The 23,473-nt window shown below is 58.8% G+C and overlaps 1 protein-coding gene across 6 annotated transcripts in view; it reads right to left on the bottom strand.

Moving 5' to 3' along the window:
• Nucleotides 1–1,207: 1,207 nt before the first annotated feature.
• LOC123350063 (cytochrome P450 2G1-like) overlaps nt 1,208–23,473 on the bottom strand; it is a 42,634-nt gene continuing 20,368 nt past the window's right edge. The window contains exons 1-10 of one of the 6 annotated variants that reach the window (XM_044988413.1): nt 10,137–10,215; nt 9,351–9,481; nt 8,417–8,579; nt 7,795–7,944; nt 7,475–7,635; nt 6,299–6,475; nt 4,607–4,748; nt 3,913–4,100; nt 3,480–3,621; nt 1,211–2,285 (exon numbers count right to left, since the gene is read on the bottom strand). In XM_044988413.1, coding sequence (XP_044844348.1) covers nt 1,960–2,285; nt 3,480–3,621; nt 3,913–4,100; nt 4,607–4,748; nt 6,299–6,475; nt 7,475–7,635; nt 7,795–7,944; nt 8,417–8,579; nt 9,351–9,371 — 1,470 coding nt within the window. In that variant the 5' untranslated portion in view covers nt 9,372–9,481; nt 10,137–10,215 and the 3' untranslated portion in view covers nt 1,211–1,959. Of the gene's footprint in view, nt 2,286–3,479; nt 3,622–3,912; nt 4,101–4,606; nt 4,749–6,298; nt 6,476–7,474; nt 7,636–7,794; nt 7,945–8,416; nt 8,580–9,350; nt 9,531–10,136; nt 10,216–23,473 lie in introns of those variants that run through there. The other 5 variants (XM_044988416.1, XM_044988412.1, XM_044988411.1 and 2 more) reach the window with 5 other exon arrangements.

The following is a 23,473-nucleotide window of genomic DNA, read 5'->3' as shown; positions in this document are numbered from 1 at the left end:
GGCACCAGCGTGATTTGTGGGTGAGATCTGATGTGTATATTGACCTGGGTCTGGGGCTTGGTCCTTTGGGATCGAGAGAACCTTTTTATTTTATTGGGGTGTTGGTTTTCATAACCATTCATCCCCAGGACGAGTGCACTGGTGGTGATACTGGGAGACTGGAGTGTCTAAGGAAATTGCTTGTGTGACTTGTGGTTAGCCAGTGGGGTGAGACCGAAGTCCTTTTGTCTGGCTGGTTTGGTGCCTTAGAGGTGGAAAAACCCCAGCCTAGGGCTGTGACTGCCCTGTTTGAGCAATTGGTCCTGAATTGGCACCTCAGCTGGGTCCCGCCAGAACCGCCTCGTCACACCTACGTTGTAACTTCTCTTTACTGTTTGCCATATTGTAATTCAAAGCCCATTTTAAAACACTTGCTCCATTTTGTAAAAGCTTCCTCCAACCTTCCTTTTTGCAAACCCTGCTGTAATCTTATTAGTTTAGGTTAGCTGTGTGACTGAGGCATGGATGGGTGATGGAATCAGCCTCCAGCCCCAGCCTGTCCTGATGAAACGGAGTTCAAACCCCACCGGCTGAAGCTGCAGACAAGAGCCCTAACAAAGTGAGCAGAGTCCACCCTAAAGAGAAAAGGTGCAATAGAAGGAAGATCAAAGCCAGGTCCCAGGCTGACAGTCAGGCCTGCGATTGTTTTTGTTAATACACTGGGTTGTTTGAAATGCAGAAAGGAAACCTGCTCCGGAGCTGGGGCTGATGCAATCTTCTCCCCACAGTGAGAGGGGGGTGCCCTGGATAATAAAATGACCCTGGTCAGGCTCGTGACCAGGGCAAGAAGGTTCAGCTCTGGGGTCCTAGGCGGGGGGGCTGGGTCCTCTCTATTGCTGGTTCAGGAGTGGCTAGTGAAAGCATCCATGGAACTGCAGCTACCCAGTGCGGCCATGCAGCTGTTCTTATCTAGATCCCAAATGTCTCTGCCCCTCGCTGCGATTCTCTAGACCCCACTCCCTCCCCCAGAGCTCGGATGGAAACCAGGCTCTCGCTCTGCAAGATAGGTAACAAAGTAAGAATATAAATTATTTTCATTTATTTATTTATTTATTTATTGTGATCAGCCACCAAACCCAGAGGCAGCCTGACACAGCAAGACCTAGAGACTCTGGATTCAAACTGAAGCCTACAAAAAGGCTGGGTGAGATGGGAGACTTTGGAGGGTAACGTTCTGCTGCCAACATGGAAGGGCATCGGTGCAGGCCCAACAGAGACCCAGCTCGTCCTTGTGCCCGGCTTTCCTGGCCAGTTACCGCCACAGGCTACGAACCCAAGCTGGGAAATCAAGCCACAGACTCAAGCTATGTCCAGGACTGGTAAGTATGCAGCAGCTGCAGAACATCTGATGGGGGTGTGTGTGGGCATTAGGTATAATGGGTGTGTAGAAGGATTAAGATATTAGTTATTGGTCATAAATCAGATTATCATAATAAATGTGGCATCTCTGTCTTGCCCCCTGAAAAGATCCTGTGTAGTTTTGTCTGCACAACACAGCCAACTGGGGGGCCAGAGCCCTGGCTGAGTGCGGAAAGCCCCCACGCCCCGACCCCGGTCCCAGCGGCAGCGCCGGGCAGGCACGGCAGTGAGGGAAGCCCCTGGCACCCCCCGACCCTGTCCCCGGCAGAGGATGCCCCAGCACCCGGTCCCCCCCAGCCGCCCCGGGACGGGAGGTGCTCTCACTCCCCGCTGTGGCCTGGGGCTGTGCTGGAGGGACAGAGCTTCTCCAGTCTTGGGGCCGCAGCAGGCGGGGGGACCCTGGCGGGAACAGGGGCGGCGCCCCGGGATGGGGAGAGCTGTCTGCAAGGCGGCGTGGAAATCTGAGCGAAGAAACCCCCCTCCTGTATTCGGGGAGACGGGGCTTGGTCCCTAAACGGAGCATGGAAGCGCTACCGGATTCCCCGCCCCCATTGCTCCTCCTCACGGGAACGGCCCCCGACCCTGCGTTTTGGCTGGCGACTCAAGGCCAAGAAGCGGCGAGTCCGTCTTTACGTTGCTGGGTGCGGCCCCCGCTGTCCCCTGCGGACGGTCTTTGGGCCGCTCCTCCTGCGCTCGGCTCCCTCCGCCCCGCGGCGCCGCGCAGAGCTGGTAGCAGGGAGGGCCGTGGGCGAAGCCGGCGCCGCGCAGCGGGAGGTCGATGTCCCGCGGGGGGACGGGGCACGTTAGGGTGAAGGTCTGCAGGATGGCGGTCAGGAAGAGGAACAGCTCCATTCGGGCCAGCTCCTGGCCCACGCAGCTTCGCTTCCCTGGGTCGGAAACCGAGGGATGGAATTAACCAGCCTGGCTATTTCATAACCCAGCGAATGGCTCCCAGCCCCGTCCCTGGCGAGCTGGCGGGGCAGGCGAAGGGAGCGGCACTCGGGGGAGGCAGGCAGAGCGGGCTCTGGGCCTGGCTTTGCGCCATGGCCTCGGTGTGTGTGTGACTTCGGCTGCTCTGCGCTGGACGATGAGACCGACCCAGCTCCGGCGCTCGGGTGAGGCAGCCTAGCCGGCCCCCGGCCCTGTGTCGCGCAGCACGAGGGCGAGGGAAGAATTCTGCCCGCAGCAGCTACCACCTGCCGGGGAGGCGCATTTCCTGCACCGCGACCTCGAGCCCCCAGGTTAAAACCGCGGGAAAGACACGGCAGCTCCTTCAAGCCCCTAGGGAACCTGAGAGACCAGAGCTGCTAATCCGAGGGACACACTGAGCGGCTGCCGGCTCAGGCTCTTTTAACCCGTTAGACTTTGATCTGTTTTGGGGCAGGGACGGGAGTGTCTCACTCTGTGCCTGGGCGGCGCCCGGCCCGACGGGGCCCCGATCTCGGCCGGGGTCTAGGCGGCGCCCGGCCCGACAGGGCCCCGGTCTCGGCCGGGGTCTGGGCGGCGCCCGGCCCGACGGGGCCCCCGATCTCGGCCGGGGTCTGGGCGGCGCCCGGCCCGACGGGGCCCCCGATCTCGGCCGGGGTCTGGGCGGCGCCCGGCCCGTCGGGGCCCCCGATCTCGGCCGGGGTCTGGGCGGCGCCCGGCCCGACGGGGCCCCGGTCTCGGCCGGGGTCTGGGCGGCGCCCGGCCCGACGGGGCACCGGGATCGGCCGGGGTCTGGGCGGCGCCCGGCCCCACTGGGCCCCGGTCTCGGCCGGGGTCTGGGCGGCGCCCGGCCCGACGGGGCCCCGGTCTCGGCCGGGGTCTGGGCGGCGCCCGGCCCGACGGGGCCCCGGTCTCGGCCGGGGTCTGGGCGGCGCCCGGCCCGACGGGGGTCCCACTTTCTTACTGCAATGGGAGCTGAATATGAACCTTCCTGCGTCAGGGGACCTGTAACTGAAATGGGGTAAAAGGAATGTCCCTGTCAGGTGTGTTATTCTATATCTGCCCACGAGGGGCCCCTTCCCCGTGTCTCAGAAACCGCAGCTGGGGGGCAGCCGGGCTCGTGCGACGTCCCCTCCCCCCTCCCGGCTCTGTACCTGTGGAGAACGGCATGAAGGCCTCGTTCGCCTTGAATTGACCCTGCTCGTCAAGGAAGCGCCCGGGGTCGAATCTCTCGGGGTCCCTGAAGCGGCTGGGGTCCCGCAGCACAGAGCTCAGCACCGGGAACACCTCCGTGCCCTGGCAGCAGAGAGGAGCAGAGGCAATGGGTAGAGCAGGGAGGACGAGGACTCAGGACTCCTGGGTTCTATTCCTGGAGCAGCCCCTGACTCAGTCTCCCTCTCTGCAAAATGGGTCTAGTGATCCCAGTCTTGCTTTGCATGAAGTGATGGGCGACAGTTCCGCTCGGTTACCCCGGATTGAGATGGGTGTAACGCTGGCTCCAGTGGAGTTACTCCGGGCTGACATTCGGGGGGGGGGGGGCAGGAGCGGGAAGGGAATCGGCCCCGTACGGACATCGTGAGCTGTTACCTTGGGAATGGTGTAGCCCCTGAAGTGGGTATCCCGGGTCAGGGCGTGCGGGAGGTTCATGGGAATAACGTCGCTGAACCGCTGAATCTCGTGGATGACGGCGTCGGTGTAGGGCATCCGGCTCCGGTCCTCCACCGCCGGCATGCGGCTACGCCCGATCACCCGGTCGATCTCCTGGGTCATCTTCTCTAGGGAGGCCAGCGGAGACGAGGTACATCAGATCTGACACCCCCGGGGTGAGGAGCACGGCCCCCACGTTCAGAGAAGCCAGGATAACGCAGCCCGGTGTGTCCCTCCGGGGGTCAGCCAGCCAGTGACGCCCCATGGGTCCCTCACCGCGGAGAAGAGCGAGAACTCTGCCGGGGTGACGGCACGGGGGTTTGTCTACTCAGGCTGCTGGACGCAGACAGACCCTGCGGTTCTTTCTGGCTCGTTAGCTCCTGGCCAAGGTATGACCCGGAGGGACCCTTGGGAAGGGTGGAGGATGCTAACGAATGGGTAAGGGATGCTAGGAACCATCAAACTCCTTCCACGTCTGAATACTCCAGATGGGGCCAAAAGTTACCACCCACTCAGGCCGGATCCTCAGCTCCACCGGAGTCAAGGGAGCGAGGCCCGTTGACGCTAGCGGGGGATCTGGCCCATTTATTCCAAGCTTGCAACCTAATCCCCAGCTTCCCGCCCACTCGGTTACCTTCTACCTCCGGGTGTGTCAGCAGGATCAGGAGTCCGTAGCGCAGGGTGGAGCTGACGGTCTCGGTGCCGACGAAGAAGAGGTTGAACGCCGTCAGGACCAAGTTTCTGAGGTGGAATTCCGTGGCGGGGTTCAGGATGTCCTTGGAAAGCACAGGCGGGTACACGGGTTATCACCGGGGTAGGGACAGATCCTCGGCTGGTGCAAGTCGGCAGAGCCCCATGGAGTTCAATGGCCTTTGGATCCACCCCCAACCCCGTAGGCCACTGCCCCTTTGACAGGCACAGATGGGGTGAGAGACTGAGCTGATGCCCGGTTACCGTGGAGTTGCCAGGTTACCGTGGAGTTGCCAGGTTACCGTGGAGTTGCCAGGTTACAAAGGAGGCAGTAAGGGACCGAGGAGAGTCCAGGTGACTATGGAGGCCCTGCTGGAGAGCTGAAACGTGTGGGTTACTTAGGAACAATAATGGCCTAAGGCTGCGGGAAGTCACCATGTGTCTTAAGGTTTGACAAGTATTTCCACAGGGACTTGGTTATGGGCTAGGAGGGGATGTAAGTGTCTGTTAAAAGCACCTGAGGGACCCGCGGTAAAACGGAGCGAGTTGCTTGCTAAATAACTGATGCTGGTGGGTTTATAAGAGCCCCCACCCCCGGCCCCGGCCCGTGGCCAGGAGAAGCAGTTGAGATACACAAGAAAGTGCCATGAAGGACAAGAACAGGAAAGCCGAGAAGGGAAGAATAAGCCTGCGGCAGGCAGCCAATCTGTGGCGTGGTCGCTCCTGGGTTGTAGGTGAGCTGAGAATCAGCCAGTGACATGGCTAATCGCGCAGATGGGTGGGCCGTGTGCCGTGTGGGTGTCGCCGGGTTTCATGCTGATTGGAAGATATCTAACCTTAATGGCGACGGGGAGAAGGATAATGAATACGTGGTGGTGGGGGTACATATGTGCTAAAATATAAGGGGGTATTTGGAGCATCGTAGGAACAATCCATCCCGACCCGCCTACGCCCCGGGAGAAGGAAACTGATCATTATAGTTATGGATTCATTTTGCCTATTCACTGTCCTAATAGTAGTTGTTAACCGCAAGAAACGTTTGTGGTTCAAATCAAGGTTTGCATCCCTACATCTGGGTGTCTGAGCCCGAGTGGGTTACAGTACCCACATCAGCTCTACGTTTCCGTGGAGATTCTCGGTTTCCATGGAGATTCTAGGTTTCCGTGGAGATTCTAGGTTTCCGTGGCGGCACTAAGAGACCACGGAGATTCTAGGTTTCCATGGAGGCACTCAGAGGTCCTGGAGGTGCTAAGGTATCGTGGATGGACTCAGATATTTACTAATTAATTACTCACGTGTGCTACCATAGCGCTAGCAAGCCCTAGTCGTGGGTCAGGCCCCATTGTGCTCGGTGGTTACAAAGACAGAACAAAAAGATGCTGCCCCAAAGAGCTTCCGATCTCAGGATCAGGCAAGAGAGCACGCAGGGAACACAGGGAATCCCTGAGGCCATGTGGGCCAGCATGATGGGCCGCGGTTCCAGTGCACCAGTGGCCGAAAAGTGGTCAGTGTGTGGGCATCAGGACAAAGGGGAGTTGGAAAACTTGCTTTGATTCCCTGAAGTACGTGGCGATGCCTGAACTGTACGTGTGAAACAAAGGCCACTGGGGCCGTCTCAGCTTCTCTCTTTCCAGACCTTTTCCATCTGGAGGAGGAAGCAGTCGATGAAGTCCCGCGGGTTATCACGGTCCAGAGACGCCTGGTTCGCTTTGATCCTCTCCATGATGAAGCTGTTGATGTCCTCCAGGTCTCGCAAGATCTGTTTGTGGGCTCCTGGAAGGAAGCGCATGACCCAGGAAAACATCTCGTAGAGCTGTAGAGTGGGGTATCAAAAACTGTGTTAAAATGGGGCAGCTTTAAAAGCTCTGGGGTTTCCTAGTCCTGCTGGCAGGCATGTGGCTCTAGAGGGAAGTGTCTAATCACAGGCAGCCTGGAGAGGGTGGGGGAGCTGTGCCTCAGGGCTTGAAGAGCAGCCTGTTTTGTCTCTCTCTGTTTCTGGGTTCTCGTGTGTTATCGTTCCAAATTCTCCGAAACAGGGTGACATTGCAACCTTCCCCCAAGAGTGTTTGATGTTTCTATCCAGCCTCTCTGTCGGTGTGTCGTGAACATAATATATAGGGCAGAGAAAACCAGGGGGACGCACATGCGACCTTCCAAACTCGGCTTCTCTCGAGCACCAGCGTTTCAAGGCCAGAAGATTACTCTCTAGTCTGATCTCCTCCTTCTATATGACCCGTTTCTTGTCATTCTCCCACGCGGCCTCTTCCCCCTCCGGACCCCGCCCCCCACTCGCTCCTCTCTGCCCCTCCCCCCCATCGCTCGCCCTTATTTAAAAGTGATGGGGGGCCCGGCGCCCCCTGCTCCAGCACCCCTGTTTGCCGTCCCTTCTAACCCTCTGGCTCTGAACGAGGCCGGTGATACACTGAGGGTAGGACAAGAAGTAAAGGGCTTGAACTGCAGCAAGGGAGTTTTCGGTTAGAGATTAGGAAAAACTTCCCGACTCTGAGGGGAGTTGTGAACAGGCGACGTGGGGGCTGTGGAATCCCCGACCCTGGCGGTTTTCAACAGCGAGTCGGGGAGACGCCTGCCGGGATCGATCTAGGTTGACTTGGTGCTGCCTGAGCACAGGGGGCTGGACTCGGTGACCTCTTGAGGTCCCTTCCAGCCCCACGTCTGAGTCTGTGGGGCTGATTCTCAGGCTTCTCTGCCCCACTCCTGCAGGATAAAGGGGGCCGGGGTGGCCCCCTGGGGATCCCCTTCCAGGGGGTGTCTGGGAGCGCTGGGTCCTATCCCTGGCTCCAGGGCCGCTCACCTGTCCCCAGGTGGAGCTCAACCGCACGAAGAGCTGGTTGGTCTTGGCCAGCAAGTCGAGGAAGCTCTCGTCCGCGGAATCGAAGCGCTGGCCGAAGACGATGGAGCAGATGACGCTGCAGGCCGAGCGGCTCAGGAAGAAGGTGGGGTCGAAGGGCGAACCTGGAAGGAGAAGAGGGGACGGGACATTCAGCCCGTCCAGCAGCTCTGGGACCGGAACGTCTGACGGCTTCCAGCAGGGAGGGGCATGAACGGGGAGCTCCCGCAGCGGCTCCCCACACCCTGACCCGGCCGGACAGAGGAACCCACAAAGAGACGAACCCTTGGTTTTCCTGAACTCCTCCACCAGGCGCTGCGCCTCGTCCTGGATCTGCTGCTCCACGCTCCGCTGCCCCGTGCCGAAGTCCTGCAGCGCGGCGAGGGAGAACCGGCGCAGCTGCCGCCACCGCTCCCCGTTGGAGAAGAGCAGCCCTGGGGATGGGAGGATTGTGCAAAGTGTCCCGTCAAGGGCACCGGAAAGGGAACCAGCAGCGCGGTGAGTGGCCAGCCTGGAGGGGCGCGGGCAGAGCGCTGGTGAGAACCCTGCACATTGCTGGCACGCCAAGGTGCTCCGTGCGTGTGACACACACGTGTTCAATGACCTCACAGCCCCACGGGTGAGTCTGTAGCTGGGGGAAGGGAGACAGAGGTGGACGTGCCCAAGCTGGCTCACTGAGTCAGTGGCAGAACCAGGGACAGAACCCAGGAGTCCTGGCTCCCAGCGCCCCCTGCTCTGACCCCCCCACTCCCCTCCCAGAGCCGGGGAGAGAACCCAGGAGTCCTGGCTCCCAGCCCCCCCTGCTCTGACCCCCCCCACTTCCCTCCCAGAGCCGGGGAGAGAACCCAGGAGTCCTGGCTCCCAGCCATCAGACCACATGCCTTATACGTGGCCTGCAGAACTCACCAAACCCCTGGACAGCCTCCTCGAAGGCCGCCAGCTTCCCTCTCCCGCTGAACTCGTCGGCTCGATCCTCCAGGGCCTCCTTCACGGCCTCGTACCCCCACAGGACCACGACCCGCCGGGGGCCCAGGTGAACCGTGAAGACCGGGCCGTACGTGTCCCTGAGCTGCGGTAGAAAGCAGGGTGGGGGTGGAACTGAGCCGCACTAGGGGCGTGATTGACTAGGGGCCTTGCTTGTCCCCAGGCCCGGCTTTTCAGAGGCCTGCACGCCCCGCGCGTTGCCCTCCTCCCCTGCCAGACTTTTCAGGCTAGACTCTAATCCCGTGCCAAGCTCTACACGCCAACAAATTCCCGCCCTCGGCATTTTTCTGAGGTGACACCCCTGGTTTGCAGTCGCTGAGCGTATCGATCGGCTTTCTCGCTGACACCCTGTTTGTGCAGCCACCACCCGGCTCGGCTGGTGAACCGTGCAAAAACCCTTTCACGGTTATTTATCTATACAAGCAGCCGCCCCGTGTCCTCCCCCATGCCCGCTCGCCGCACCCAGCCCCTAAACTCTCCTTGGCCCCAAATATCCTCCTGCACCCACGCCCGAGCCTGTGCAACAGCGCACAAAGCTGAGATGCAGCGACCTCTGGGGCAGAGCACATCAGTCGCCAGGTGTGCTGCACTATATGGACGTACAGCGCCTAGCGCACCGGGGTCCTGAGCGTTGTTTGGGGCTCCCGGGCCTACGTAATAAGGGGGGGAATAAATCAAGAGGCCCTGCCGCCCAGCAGCACAGGGGAGAGAATTTGAGCTGAGGATACCACAGCTCGTGTGGGAACGGTTCCCGGTGGCGGTGAAGGATGCCAGGATTTCTTTCAGAGCCGCAGTAGCAGGCTCCTAACCGCTCCCCAGGAAGAGCAAACGCGGGATGCAAGCAGACGTGACCTACCTCCCTGAGCGAATTCACCATCCCCTCCGCTTTCAGCTCTAGCGCGTTGCCCAGGAAAGGCAGGGGAGCGGGGCCGGGGGGAAGGTGGCTTCTCTGGGACCTCGGTCTGCGCACGAGGAGGTAGATCAGGCCTGAAATGCAGACCAGCAGCAGAAGAGTGGTTACGTATCCGCCCCCCATCGGGTCCTGCGGTTGTGTCAGCCGGGAGAGGGTCTCTGGCCCGCGTTCTGCGGGAACTCCGACTGGATGATCAAATAACCCCGCGCTGGCCGTAGCGTCCGCGAGAAACAGCCGAGCTGCTCGGAGGAGGCGTCTCGGCAGCCCGGGGATCCCAGGCTTTATAATGGCTGGTTTCAGGCCGGCTGGGCGGTATTTACCCAGGAGGGTTGTAACATGCGTTGGGTGCATTCGGTTCTTATCTGGGGCCGCTGGCGTTGTTTAAACATGGGCGCAGCCCAGAGCGGGTTTGGCTCAGACCAAAGCGATGGAGGCCTGGGCTGAGCCTCGGGGGATCTGGCTGCAATACCTCTCTGACCCAGAGTCCCTGCGAGACCTTGGGCAAGCACCTGCCTCTCTGTGCCTCAGTTTCCCCATTTGTGAAGAGAATCTTATTCCCTTCCCTTTCTCTATTAGATTGGGAGCTCTCTGGAGGCAGGGACTGTCTCTTGCCCTTTGTCTGTGCAGCACCCGGCCCAACGGGGGTCCTGATCTCGGTCGGGGTCTGGGCCAGGCCTGGCACAACGGGGCCCTGATCTCGGTTGGGGCCTCAAGATGCAGCCACAATACCTGTAATACGAAGCGTCTGAAGCCAGGCGTCCTCAGCACCAGCTGTGCATGAAGCCACACGACTGACGTCTGTCCGCGGTGGTTCTGTCCCTCTCTGCTTCTCCCGCGGAGCCAAGCGCAGCCAAGGCTGGGGTCAGGCCCTTAAGAACAGCAAACAGACCCGGCCCGAGCCCCGACCCCGTGACCTGGGGAAACCTCCCGCCCTCCCGGGGCTGCTCTGGGAGGCAGGAGCTCCCCTCTCGCGAGCCCGGAGTCTGTGTGCAGCAAAGAAAGGGAAACGGCAGGACTGTCCCTTGAACACGCCACCTCGGTCGGTTAGCGAAGAGCCAGGGTTCCCGGGGGATCGAACAACGCACCCGGCTCCCGCCCAGCGCTAGCCACCGCCGCTCGCGGGACAGCCCGGTCCCATGTCCCGCCACTTCCCCCAGCCCTCGGGGGAACCGTGCAGCCAGAGCGATCTCTGGGGCGTCCTTCGCTGCCCCCCCAGGCCGGCTCCCCGCTCTACGACCCCCTCCACTGAGTCTCATCAGCTCTGTCCTGCACCGCTGGCGAGGGGCGGCCCCAGCGGTGCCTGGGGCTTTTTACACAGGGAGAAACCCCCATCCCGGCCCCCCGCGTACCCAGCGAGGGGCATTTTAGGGTGACCCCCCGCAAGCCGGGCCTGCTGCATTCAGCCCCGGTGCCCTTTCCTCATACAACAGGGGTCACCGTTCCGTCCCCCCGGCCTTCAAACCCTCCGCGATTTGTCACCCCGAACTGGCCGGGCTGGATCCAAAGCTGCGCCAGGCGCTGTGCGTGTCTGTGCCAACCCGGGCGGCTCCTGAGCGCTGTTCTCTCACAGCCCTCGCTCACGCCTGCCGCGGTCTGAGCCTCGGCCCCCACCCCCCGGCCCCTGCCAGGCTCCCCGCCCCACGGCTGAAATCTGGGTGGAAACTGAGGCCGGTGCAGGACTTGGTCGGCCTGCGATGCAGCCAATGGGCTTGTAAAGCAGCGTGTTACACCAGCCGGATCTCCCTCCTATCCTACTGCAGGGGCTAGTGGTTAGAGTGGGGGGGCTGGGAGCCAGGACTCCTGGGTTCTCTCCCAGCTCTGGGAGTGGAGTGGGGTCTGGTGGTTAGAGCAGGGGGGCTGGGAGCCCGGACTCCTGGGTTCTGTCCCAGCTCTGGGAGGGGAGTGGGGTCTGGTGGTTGGGGCTGGGAGCCAGGACTCCTGGGTTCTCTCTCAGCTCTGGGAGGGGAGTGGGGTCTGGTGATTAGAGCAGGGGGGCTGGGAGCCCGGACTCCTGGGTTCTGTCCCAGCTATGTGCGATGGATGCGGGCAGCTGTTTGCATTTTTTCTGCTGCGTCATTCCCCCACCTGCCAGAGCCAAATACTGACGCCAGGCCCTGCTGTAGACTCTGTCCTTGCTCGGGCGGAGGGGAGCTAAGAGCCAGCGGCTGAGGCAGGATTGGCTGAGTTTGCCCAAGCGGAGGACAGAGAAGAATCTCCCCAGCCCCACTGAGGAGGGGAGAAGCAGCAAGGTGGTAGAACCTGATCTACCCCCCCAGGCACACCAGCCACTGCCCTCCCCCCCACCTGTCACGGCAAGGTTGTGTGTGCAGCGGCAGCCGTGCAGCAGCACCCCCGTCTGTTTGCACCGGGCTGAGCTGTGGGCGTGCAAAGCGAGTGTGCACCGGCGTGTGCTGTAACACTGCCCCAGTGCCCCCTGCTCGGTCACCATCTGCTGTGAGACTCACGGGCTCGGGCCACACGCGCCAGCTCCGTGGAGCTGTTCGTCAGGCCCGGGGAAGGTGGTCGGCACGTCCCAGGGGTTCACGCCGCGGCGAGCTGCCAACCAGCCGGGTTGTGCCAGCTGCTCGGTGCCGTGTTCTCGGAGCGCCCGGCAGTCACCGAGCCAGCAGCCCAGGCTTTCCGTGGGGACGGATCCCAGGCTCGGGTCGGCGGCCAAGGCGCTCGGCCAGTTTACTGTCAGCAAAGCACGGTCCTAGCGCCTGTCCGATGGGTCACACGTCTGCCCGTGACAGGCAAAGGCTCAGTCGGACACCAGGGTCCTGGCTCCTACAGAGACGCCCCTCCTAGGACGGCTCCTTTCATGCACTGATACAAACAGGTTACATCTCACGCTCGCTCCAGGCATTCCCGGTTACCACCCGTCTCCTCCTACCCGCTACTTGGAGCAAAACACCCCTGTCAATCTCTCCTTATCTCAGGAGGGGTCGGGCAGGTCTGGTGCAATCGCCTAGGAATCTGTTTACCGAGCTACTGGAGAGATCTGGGCTCTTTCTGCACCTAGCAGGTATCCTCGGCTTGCTGGACTGCATTGCTCTTCTGCCAAGCTCTGGTTCCCAGCCTTTGGGTCACACGGTTGGCTATGCCCAGGGCTCCAGCAAGGCCTACGCGATAGAGCCAGAGCGAACACCTTGCACAAGATCAGTCAGGCCGAAGCGGGGTTGGTGGGTTACGGAGCGTGGCAGAGAACTGTCAGTCCAGTGCGTCTACTCAGGCTCGGATCCTTGGCGCTCCCGGGCTCGTCTGGTGAAGGTGTCGGGCACGTTTCCTGGGAGGATGAGGCCTGAGAGGCCAGATCTGGGGGGTTTCTGCCTGTTCTTGGTTTCCTGCGGGAGTTCATTCAGGTGGCAGGGCTTTGGGCATCCCTTCCCCCGCAGGGGTGTTATGTCGTGCGGTGGATGAGGTCCCCCCAGGTTGTGATCGGCCCGTAAGAAAGGTGTGTTTGGGGCGGTACTGATATCAGAGCAGTGGAGAGCTGTAACTCCGAATGGTTTGGCAGGTGATGCAATTCTGCCTCCCTAACTGGATCTGATTCCCGAAGGGGGCAGGAAAAGCCGGGGGGAAGAGGTGCAATATGTGTTCGTTTCCCCTCTTTCTGCCTCAGTTTCCCCTCACACCCTTGTCTACATGTAGGCTGTGGGCTCTTCAGGGCAGGGGCAGCCTCTCACTCCCTGGCTGCCCTGTGCCCACTCTCAGCTGAGATCCACAGATGCTGCCGTGCTACTAACGAGTAATAACCATTGACCAGCGCAGCCCTGTTCAGACTGGTTCTTCGGATGCCTGGAGTGAGAGTTACAGCTGCAGCCACTCCCAGGCCCTATCCAAGCCCAAATTAATGGTGTTACATTTGCAAATGAGTTTTAGTTCTGCCGTTTCTCTTTGACGTCTGTTTCTGAAGTTTTTTTTGTTCAAGTATATTTTGTTCATGTGCCAGCAATGCCCCCCTGCCACGTACACTGGCCAACCCCGACAGTCCCTCCGTAAAGGAATAAATGGACACAAATCGGACATCAGGATTGGTACCATGGAAAAGCCAGTAGGAAAATCTGTCACCCTCCCTGGACAGTCTATAAGAGATTTAAAAGGAGCCATCCTGCAACAAAAACACCTTCACAAACAGACGTCAAAGAGAAACGGCAGAACTAAAATTCATTTGCAAATGTAACACCATTAATTTGGGCTTGGATAGGGCCTGGGAGTGGCTGGCTCATCACAGAAGCAGCTTCGCCTCTCCTGGAATTGACACCTCCTCATCTGTTATTGGGAGTGGATCACATCCACCCTGATCGAATTGGCCCTGTCAGCACTGGGTCCCCACTTGTGAGGTAACTCCCTTCTCTCCATGGGTCACTATGTGACGCCTGCAGCTGTAACTCTCACTCCAGGCATCTGAAGAAGTGGGTTTTTTTTACCCACAAAAGCTTATGCACAAGTAAATCTGTTAGTCTTTAAGGTGCCACCAGACTCCTGGTTGTTTTTTGGGATACACACTAACACGGCTCCCCCCAGATCCCAGCTGGTGTGAATGGGCCGTGGCTCCACTGGGGTTAATGGGGCCAGATCCCAGCTGGTGTGAATGGGCCGTGGCTCCACTGGGGTTAATGGGGCCAGATCCCAGCTGGTGTGAATGGGCCGTGGCTCCACTGGGGTCAATGGGCCCAGATCCCAGCTGGTGTGAATGAGGGTAACTGTACAAGGGAGCTCTGCCAACTGATCCTAACACGCTGCCCTGCTCCAGACCAGACTGGTGCTGCTGCACTCAGGGCGCGTGCCAGAGTTGCACGTGTAAGGGGACTGTTGCCCCCTTACTAACATTCAGTGGGGGTGTTTTGGTTGCTAGCTCCCAGCACTAAAAGGGGAGGGATCGATGGCAAATCAGGACCCTGAGACTGACAGTCCCCAGGAACAATGGCAAGAGGCCAATGCTCCAGGTCAGCCTGATTGACAGGGCAGGCCGGCTAATCAGGAAGACAGAAGGCCAGGGTGGGTCCCGTCCCCCATGTGAGCAGGAATGTGCCGGAGTCAGACGGAGTGGGGCCGAGCAAAGGAGGAAGCAGGGGCCCAAGCTGAGCTGGAGAACAGAGCCAGGCCAGATCCAGAGGCACAGCCCAGAGAGAGCAGACCCCGTGCTGGGAGCGGAGCTGCAGCCAGAGAGCCACAGGCACAGCCCAGGGAGAGCAGACCCCGTGCTGGGAGCGGAGCTGCAGCCAGAGAGCCAGAGGCACAGCGCAGAGAGAGCAGACCCCGTGCTGGGAGCGGAGCTGCAGCCAGAGAGCCAGAGGCACAGCGCAGAGAGAGCAGACCCCGTGCTGGGAGCGGAGCTGCAGCCAGAGAGCCACAGGCACAGCCCAGGGAGAGCAGACCCCGTGCTGGGAGCGGAGCTGCAGCCAGAGAGCCAGAGGCACAGCGCAGAGAGAGCAGACCCCGTGCTGGGAGCAGAGCTGCAGCCAGAGAGCCAGAGGCACAGCGCAGAGAGAGCAGACCCCGTGTTGGGAGCGGAGCTGCAGCCAGAGAGCCACAGGCACAGCGCAGAGAGAGCAGACCCCGTGCTGGGAGCGGAGCTGCAGCCAAAGAGCCACAGGCACAGCGCAGAGAGAGCAGACCCCGTGCTGGGAGCGGAGCTGCAGCCAGAGAGCCACAGGCACAGCGCAGGGAGAGCAGACCCCGTGCTGGGAGCGGAGCTGCAGCCAGAGAGCCACAGGCACAGCGCAGAGAGAGCAGACCCCGTGCTGGGAGCGGAGCTGCAGCCAGAGAGCCAGAGGCACAGCGCAGAGAGAGCAGACCCCGTGCTGGGAGCGGAGCTGCAGCCAGAGAGCCACAGGCACAGCCCAGAGAGAGCAGACCCTGTGCTGGGAGCGGAGCTGCAGCCAGAGAGCCAGGTGTAGTGAGCAACTGGGGCCAGCCAAGGGGGGACCTTGGTAAAAGGGCCCCGCGCAGGAAGACACCCCCAGCCAAGGGTCCATGCAGGCCAGGCTGGGAGGGGGACCTTAACCTGCCGGGGGGCTGGCACTGGGAAGAAGGATCCCACCACCCAAAGCCCGGAGGTGTGTGGCCACCACCATTTCAAGTGTCCCACCCACAGCATCCCTGCAGCACAGCCAGGGCCTGAGAAGGAGGCCTGGGGCCTACAAGGAACAGACTGCAAAGTGCCTTGATGTCCAGAGACATTGTTTGTAATGTTCCCTGCCACAGAGCAGGGTGATGTGTTTCCCTGTAACCGTTCCCATTTATTCTTATTCTTTTCTTCAAATTGATTGTTAAGTAAACAACTTGTATTTGCTTTAAATTGCCTGGAATAATCAGTGGGTCAGGGAGGTGCCCAGTGCAGAAAGGGTACCCCGGAGTGGGGACACCTTAGCCCCTGTCCTAGGTGGCCACAGCAGGGTTGGGGGTTGAGCCCCCCAGGAATCCTGGGCCCAGCCTTGTTGGGGCTACGAGAACTCTGCCAAACAGGAGAGTCCTCAAGGGCAGGGAGGCCTCTGGGTAAAGGAAGTGGGAGCGAGGACTCAGATCCTTTCGCTAGCCCACTTCACCGGGGTAGCACAGAAGCCAGGAAAGTTCCTCACAATAGCGGGACCATTCCCCCGCTTACATAATTGGCGTCACGAACAGGATCCTATCCACAGGGTCCACCCCATTGGTTTACTGGTTGAGTTCTAGTAGCACTGTCCAGGCCTGTTTGAGCACTCTACCATGGCTGGAATTGAAGAACTACGAACCCAGTTTGCTGAACTTCAGCGCAAATTATCAGACCAAGCGGAGGCATTACAACAAGCTAGAACTGAACAGAGAGAAGCCTTATCACTGGCTAAGGCAGTAATAGACCAACAGACAGCAGAAGCTAAGAAACCCCCTACTATTTATGTCCCACGGGAGCGGAAGGTCACGGAGTTTGGTGGCTTCCCAACTAGACCAGGAGACATTACGGTAGAGGAGTGGGTCAAGTCTGTGAAGGCGGCTCTGCGTGTGCTAAGAGTACCTGAAGAAGATCATGTGGACTTCATAGAGGAGCACCTCAAGGGCCAGGCCAAGGCCACAGTAAAGTTCATGGCAGTGGCACACAAGAAAGATGTGGAAAAGGTATTTGAACTCCTCCTAGAAGTGTATGGAGACAAGGTACCTGTTGGAACCCGACTAAAGGAGTTCTTTGAGAGAAAGCAGGAGCCTGGTGAAACTGTCCGGGCATACGCATACGACCTCCAGGAGAGAATGAGTAAAGTGGAGCGGCGAGACCCTCAGCGAGTTCCAGACCCAGATACAGTTCTGAAAGAGCAGTTGGTGTTGGGGCTTCATGATGACTCCCTCCGACGTGAAATGAAAAGGAGGTTTAAAGAAGAGCCCAGTAAGAAGTTCCATCAACTCGTGCAGGCTGCCATTATGTGGTCAGAAGAAGAGGAAGTTCCTGTGGCAGAGACAGCGAAGCCTAAGCCCCGTACACAAAGTGAGGGCCTAGAATGCAGCTGCTGGGGAAAAGGCCCTGCCCCAAACAGAGCTAACAATGGAAAGCTTAAGAGAAGCTGTCCAAAAACTGATAGTCCAACAGGGGGAGATGCTGAAAGTGATGACCGAGTTGATGAAAGAAAAAAATCCCATTAGTATGCCAAAGTATCCAAGGGCACCGGGATCCCGAAGAGCCCCACTGAAGGATGAGCTGGGAAGATACATTTGTTACACTTGTGACAGGCCAGGACATACTAGCCGAGAATGTTCACTGAGAAGGAGAACAGAGTCCCAGGCACTCGAAACCAATGGGGCACCAGGAGCGAGTGGTCCATCTAGAGTAGAAGGCCAAGCAGTGGCAGAAGGATTCCTAGGCCTGTCCTTGGTGGAAAATCCCTCTGCATACAGTGAGAGGAACGTGGTCAGTGCCAGCATATCTAGCGACTTCTGTAAGCGAGCATTTGGAGACTGTCTAACTGCTGAAGTATGTATAGCAGGGGTGAAGACCAGATGTTTGTTAGATACTGGCTCAGAAGTCACCACCATTACAGAGTCGCATTTTAAAAAATATTTGAAGGACAAGGACCTGACCATGCACAGCACACGGTTTGTACGTCTAACAGCTGTTAATGGACTGGCAATCCCAGTGGTGGGGTGCCTTGAAGCAGACATAGAGTATATGGGCCAAACGCTGCCAGGAAAATGCATCTTCATCCTGAAAGACAAAGCCTCAAAAGGGAGCCATATAGGAGAAGAAGTCCCAGGGATTCTAGGAATGAACATCATTAGTGAGCTGAAGGAGCTACTCTTACCAGGAGAAGGAACCAGGAGGATGAACTGTCACGAGCACTATACGAAGAATGCTGTGCTGAGTAGAGTACTGGCTCGAGCGGAGAGGCAGAGTCATTCCCTGGGCCCCACAAGGCATATTGGAAATGTTAAAGTGGGCAGAAAACGGAAGACCATTATTCCTCCGTGGAAAGGGAAGATCCTTGATGAACACCGCTGTGTACCAGAAAATGAGCTGTAGGTGATGAGGGAGAAGGGAGGACGAGTTACCTTTCTTCAAGAAAGATGTGATGGGAGACTGCCAGTTCCTGTTCAAGTGGCACGCCAAGGGCTGGTTCCTGCACATGTGGCTAACATAAGGGCGTTGCCAGAGAAGCATCAAGAAGTCTTTTCTAAGGATGAGGTGACCAATTATGATGACCAAGTCAAAGGTCACCATGACAGGCTGAAGATAGCCTGGAAAGTTGCTCTCAGTACAACTAAAGACACAGCCCAAAGTAGGAAAAGGACTTATGATCGCAAGTCCAGTGGGGCTCTCATCCAATCTGGTGACTGTGCACCAGTTCGTAGCAGTAGACGCCGGAGATGTAATAAAATACAGGACAAATGGAAGCCAAATCCCCACACTGTGGTCACCCACAACAATCCCGAACTGCCAGTGTACGCTAACCAGCCTGAACAAGGAGGTGCAGAGAGAGTAGTACATAGGGACCAGCTAAAGCGTTGGACTATTAATCTGACCAGGGCTCGTAGGAGGAATAGTGCAGAATTTCCCGAGGAGACTGAAACCAATGGGGTAAACCCAAACCCTAATGAGAATGGGCAGATCCCTCAAACTGACCTAGTATTACCCAAGGACAGGAAAATAGAAAATATGGGTAATGAACCACCAGTCTTAAGAAGGTCCCAGAGGGCTAATAAAGGTGTACTTCCTGTTAGACTTAGAGATAATTATGTTATTGGTTCTATGTAGTGTGTTAATAAATATTGTTATGTATAGTATTAAGAAGTAGATATGGAGAGTTAACTATGTTGAATATCCTTTTCGTAATTGTTAATGGGGTTTAAATATAATATGATGTGGATTTATGTTGTTTTTATGGGGCCCGGATGTACTGGTGTGAATATTGTGGCTGTGGCAGAATTTTAGCAGGGGGGGAATGTAAGGGGACTGTTGCCCCCTTACTAACATTCAGTGGGGGTGTTTTGGTTGCTAGCTCCCAGCACTAAAAGAAGGCCAGGGTGGGTCCCGTCCTCCATGTGAGCAGGAATGTGCCGGACTCAGACGGAGTGGGGCCGAGCAAAGGAGGAAGCAGGGGCCCAAGCTGAGCTGGAGAACAGAGCCAGGCCAGATCCAGAGGGGCCAGAGGCACAGCGCAGAGAGAGCAGACCCCGTGCTGGGAGCGGAGCTGCAGCCAGAGAGCCAGAGGCACAGCCCAGAGAGAGCAGACCCCGTGCTGGGAGCGGAGCTGCAGCCAGAGAGCCAGAGGCACAGCGCAGAGAGAGCAGACCCCGTGCTGGGAGCAGAGCTGCAGCCAGAGAGCCACAGGCACAGCGCAGAGAGAGCAGACCCTGTGCTGGGAGCGGAGCTGCAGCCAGAGAGCCACAGGCACAGCGCAGGGAGAGCAGACCCCGTGCTGGGAGCGGAGCTGCAGCCAGAGAGCCAGAGGCACAGCGCAGAGAGAGCAGACCCTGTGCTGGGAGCGGAGCTGCAGCCAGAGAGCCAGAGGCACAGCGCAGAGAGAGCAGACCCCGTGCTGGGAGCGGAGCTGCAGCCAGAGAGCCAGAGGCACAGCGCAGAGAGAGCAGACCCCGTGCTGGGAGCGGAGCTGCAGCCACAGAGCCACAGGCACAGCGCAGAGAGAGCAGACCCTGTGCTGGGAGCGGAGCTGCAGCCAGAGAGCCAGAGGCACAGCGCAGAGAGAGCAGACCCCGTGCTGGGAGCGGAGCTGCAGCCACAGAGCCACAGGCACAGCGCAGAGAGAGCAGACCCCGTGCTGGGAGCAGAGCTGCAGCCAGAGAGCCAGAGGCACAGCGCAGAGAGAGCAGACCCTGTGCTGGGAGCGGAGCTGCAGCCAGAGAGCCAGGTGTAGTGAGCAACTGGGGCCAGCCAAGGGGGGACCTTGGGCAAAGGGCCCAGCGCAGAAAGACACCCCCAGCCAAGGGTCCATGCAGGCCAGGCTGGGAGGGGGACCTTAACCTGCCGGGGGGCTGGCACTGGGAAGAAGGATCCCACCACCCAAAGCCCGGAGGTGTGTGGCCACCACCATTTCAAGTGTCCCACCCACAGCATCCCTGCAGCACAGCCAGGGCCTGAGAAGGAGGCCTGGGGCCTACAAGGAACAGACTGCAAAGTGCCTTGATGTCCAGAGACATTGTTTGTAATGTTCCCTGCCACAGAGCAGGGTGATGTGTTTCCCTGTAACCGGTCCCATTTATTCTTATTCTTTTCTTCAAATTGATTGTTAAGTAAACAACTTGTATTTGCTTTAAATTGTCTGGAATAATCAGTGGGTCAGGGAGGTGCCCAGTGCAGAAAGGGTACCCCGGAGTGGGGACACCTTAGCCCCTGTCCTAGGTGGCCACAGCAGGGTTGGGGGTTGAGCCCCCCAGGAATCCTGGGCCCAGCCTTGTTGGGGCTACGAGAACTCTGCCAAACAGGAGAGTCCTCAAGGGCAGGGAGGCCTCTGGGTAAAGGAAGTGGGAGCGAGGACTCAGATCCTTTCGCTAGCCCACTTCACCGGGGTAGCACAGAAGCCAGGAAAGTTCCCCACAATAGCGGGACCATTCCCCCGCTTACACACGGAATATAGCTCATTGAAAGCTAATTGAGAGTAATGCAGCTCTAGAGCTGCAAGCTCCTTATGTGTCAGCCAAGTTCATTCATGGTCTTTAATCATCTATTAACCGATGGACTTAATGTGCAACCCGCTGATTGATAAGAGGGAGGTTAATGGTGAATCGATTAGCAAAACAAAGCAAAATAAAGAAAAACAGAGAGGGGAAAAGCAACACAGATTGCCATGATCCTGAGGTTACAAGGATGAATAAGCAGAATTTTGGGGCCAGATCCCAGCTGGTGTGAATGGGCCGTGGCTCCACTGGAGTCAATGGGGTCAGATCCCAGCTGGTGTGAATGGGCCGTGGCTGCACTGGAGTCAATGGGGCCAGATCCCAGCTGGTGTGAATGGGCCGTAGTTCCATTGGAATTAATGGAGCAGATGCCAGCTGGTGTGAATGGGCCGTTGCTCCACTAGAGTCAATGGGGCCAGATCCCAGCTGGTGTGAATGGGCCGTGGCTGCACTGGAGTCAATGGGGCAGATCCCAGCTGGTGTGAATGGGCCATGGCTGCACTGGAGTCAATGGGGCCAGATCCCAGCTGGTGTGAATGGGCCGTGGCTGCACTGGAGTCAATGGGGCCAGATCCCAGCTGGTGTGAATGGGCCGTGGCTCCACTGGAGTCAATGGGGCCAGATCCCAGCTGGTGTGAATGGGCCGTGGCTGCACTGGAGTCAATGGGGCCAGATCCCAGCTGGTGTGAATGGCCCGTGGCTGCACTGCAGTCAATGGGGCCAGATCCCAGCTGGAGTGAATGGCCGTGGCTGCACTGGAGTCAGTGGGTCCAGATCCCAGCTGGTGTGAATGGGCCGTGGCTGCCCTGGAGTCAATGGGGCCAGATCCCAGCTGGTGTGAATGGGCAGTGGCTGCACTGCAGTCAATGGGGCCAGATCCCAGCTGGTGTGAATGGGCAGTGGCTGCACTGCAGTCAATGGGGCCAGATCCCCAGCTCTTGGCCCTTGAGCTAGACTGGGACAATTATACTATTTCTTTTGGGTTAATCTTCCCTTCTGCTCTTTGAGTGACGAGAACGCAGGGACAGAGCGGAGCCGGCTGGTGCCATTGTTAACCTCGAACAAGATCTAAGTAAACAGAGGCTGCTACGCTCACTGTCTTCTTCCAGTTCTCCCAACATACGAGTCCCCATTGCAAACTCGCTGCTCGAACATGGCGCTGCTAGCCACGGCCAACGAACAGCCCTGATTCCCATTCACCTCCTTCCTTCGCATGTCCTGAAAGGTAGAGGTTGGGTCATTAAGCCTTTCTGGCTCATTGTCCTGCGGTGTCTATGGGCAGAAGGGATGGAGGGATGGATGGATGGGTGGGTGGATGGAGGGGTGTCTATGGGCAGGGAGGCAGGATGGAGAGATGGATGGGTGGGTGGATGGATGGAGGGGTGTCTATGGGCAGGAGGGATGGATGGAGGGATGAATGGATGGAGGGGTGGATGGAGAGATGGAGGGATGGATGGGTGGGTGGAGGGATGGAGGGAGGGGTGGGTGGATGGATGGGTGGATGGAGGGATGGATGGGTGGGTGGATGGAGGGGTGTCTATGGGCAGGAGGGATGGATGGATGGAGGGGTGCCTATGGGCAGGAGGGATGGATGGGTGGATGGATGGAGGGGTGACTATGGGCAGGGAGGGATGGATGGAGGGATGAATGGATGGAGGGGTGGATGGAGAGATGGAGGGATGGATGGGTGGGTGGAGGGATGGATGGGTGGGTGGATGGAGGGGTGTCTATGGGCAGGAGGGATGGATGGGTGGATGGATGGAGGGGTGCCTCTGGGGAGGGAGGGATGGATGGAGGGATGGATGCATGGAGGGATGGATGGGTGGGTGGATGGAGGGATGGATGGAGGGGTGTCTATGGGCAGGAGGGATGGATGGGTGGATGGATGTGTGGATTGGTGGGTGGATGGAGGGGTGTCTATGGGCAGGAGGGATGGATGGGTGGATGGAGGGATGGGTGGGTGGGTGGATGGATGGATGAGGGGATGGATGGGTGGGTGAATGGAGGGATGGATGGGTGGGTGGATGGAGGGATGGATGGGTGGGTGGATGGAGGGGTGTCTATGGGCAGGAGGGATGGGGGGATGGATGGGTGGGTGGGTGGAGGGATGGATGGGTGGGTGGGTGGGTGGAGGGGTGTCTATGGGCAGGAGGGATGGATGGGTGGATGGATGGGTGGGTGGATGGAGGGGTGTCTATGGGCAGGAGGGATGGAGGGATGGAAGGGTGTCTGTGGGCAGGAGGGATGGATGGGTGGGTGGATGGAGAGGTGTCTATGGGCAGGAGGGATGGATGAGTGGATGGGTGGGTGGATGGATGGGTGGATGGAGGGATGGATGGGTGGGTGGGTGGATGGAGGGGTGTCTATGGGCAGGAGGGATGGATGGGTGGATGGATGGGTGGGTGGATGGAGGGGTGTCTATGGGCAGGAGGGATGGAGGGATGGAAGGGTGTCTGTGGGCAGGAGGGATGGATGGGTGGGTGGATGGAGAGGTATCTATGGGCAGGAGGGATGGATGAGTGGATGGATGGGTGGGTGGATGGATGGATGGGGGGATGGGTGGGTGGATGGAGGGATGGATGGGTGGGTGGGTGGATGGAGGGGTGTCTATGGGCAGGAGGGATGGATGAGTGGATGGATGGAGGGGTGGATGGAGGGATGGGTGGGTGGATGGATGGATGGGTGGATGGGGGGATGGATGGGTGGGTGGATGGAGGGATGGATGGGTGGGTGGATGGAGGGGTGTCTATGGGCAGGAGGGATGGATGAGTGGATGGATGGAGGGGTGGACGGAGGGATGGGTGGATGGGTGGGTGGAGGGTGTGTATGGGGATGGATGGAGAGATAAAGGGGATGTGGGGATAGATAGTGAACAACCGTCAATGGGTAGATAGATGCGCTACAAATATGATTGACAGGTTAGGTAGGCGAGGTGATATCTGTTATTGGACCAGCGTCTGCTGGTG

The sequence above is a fragment of the Mauremys mutica genome, chromosome 15 (assembly GCF_020497125.1).
Source record: "Mauremys mutica isolate MM-2020 ecotype Southern chromosome 15, ASM2049712v1, whole genome shotgun sequence".
NCBI classification, from domain to species: Eukaryota; Metazoa; Chordata; order Testudines; family Geoemydidae; genus Mauremys; species Mauremys mutica.
The sequence above is the reverse complement of the archived record's forward strand: the minus strand, read 5'-3'. Positions and strand labels throughout refer to the sequence as shown.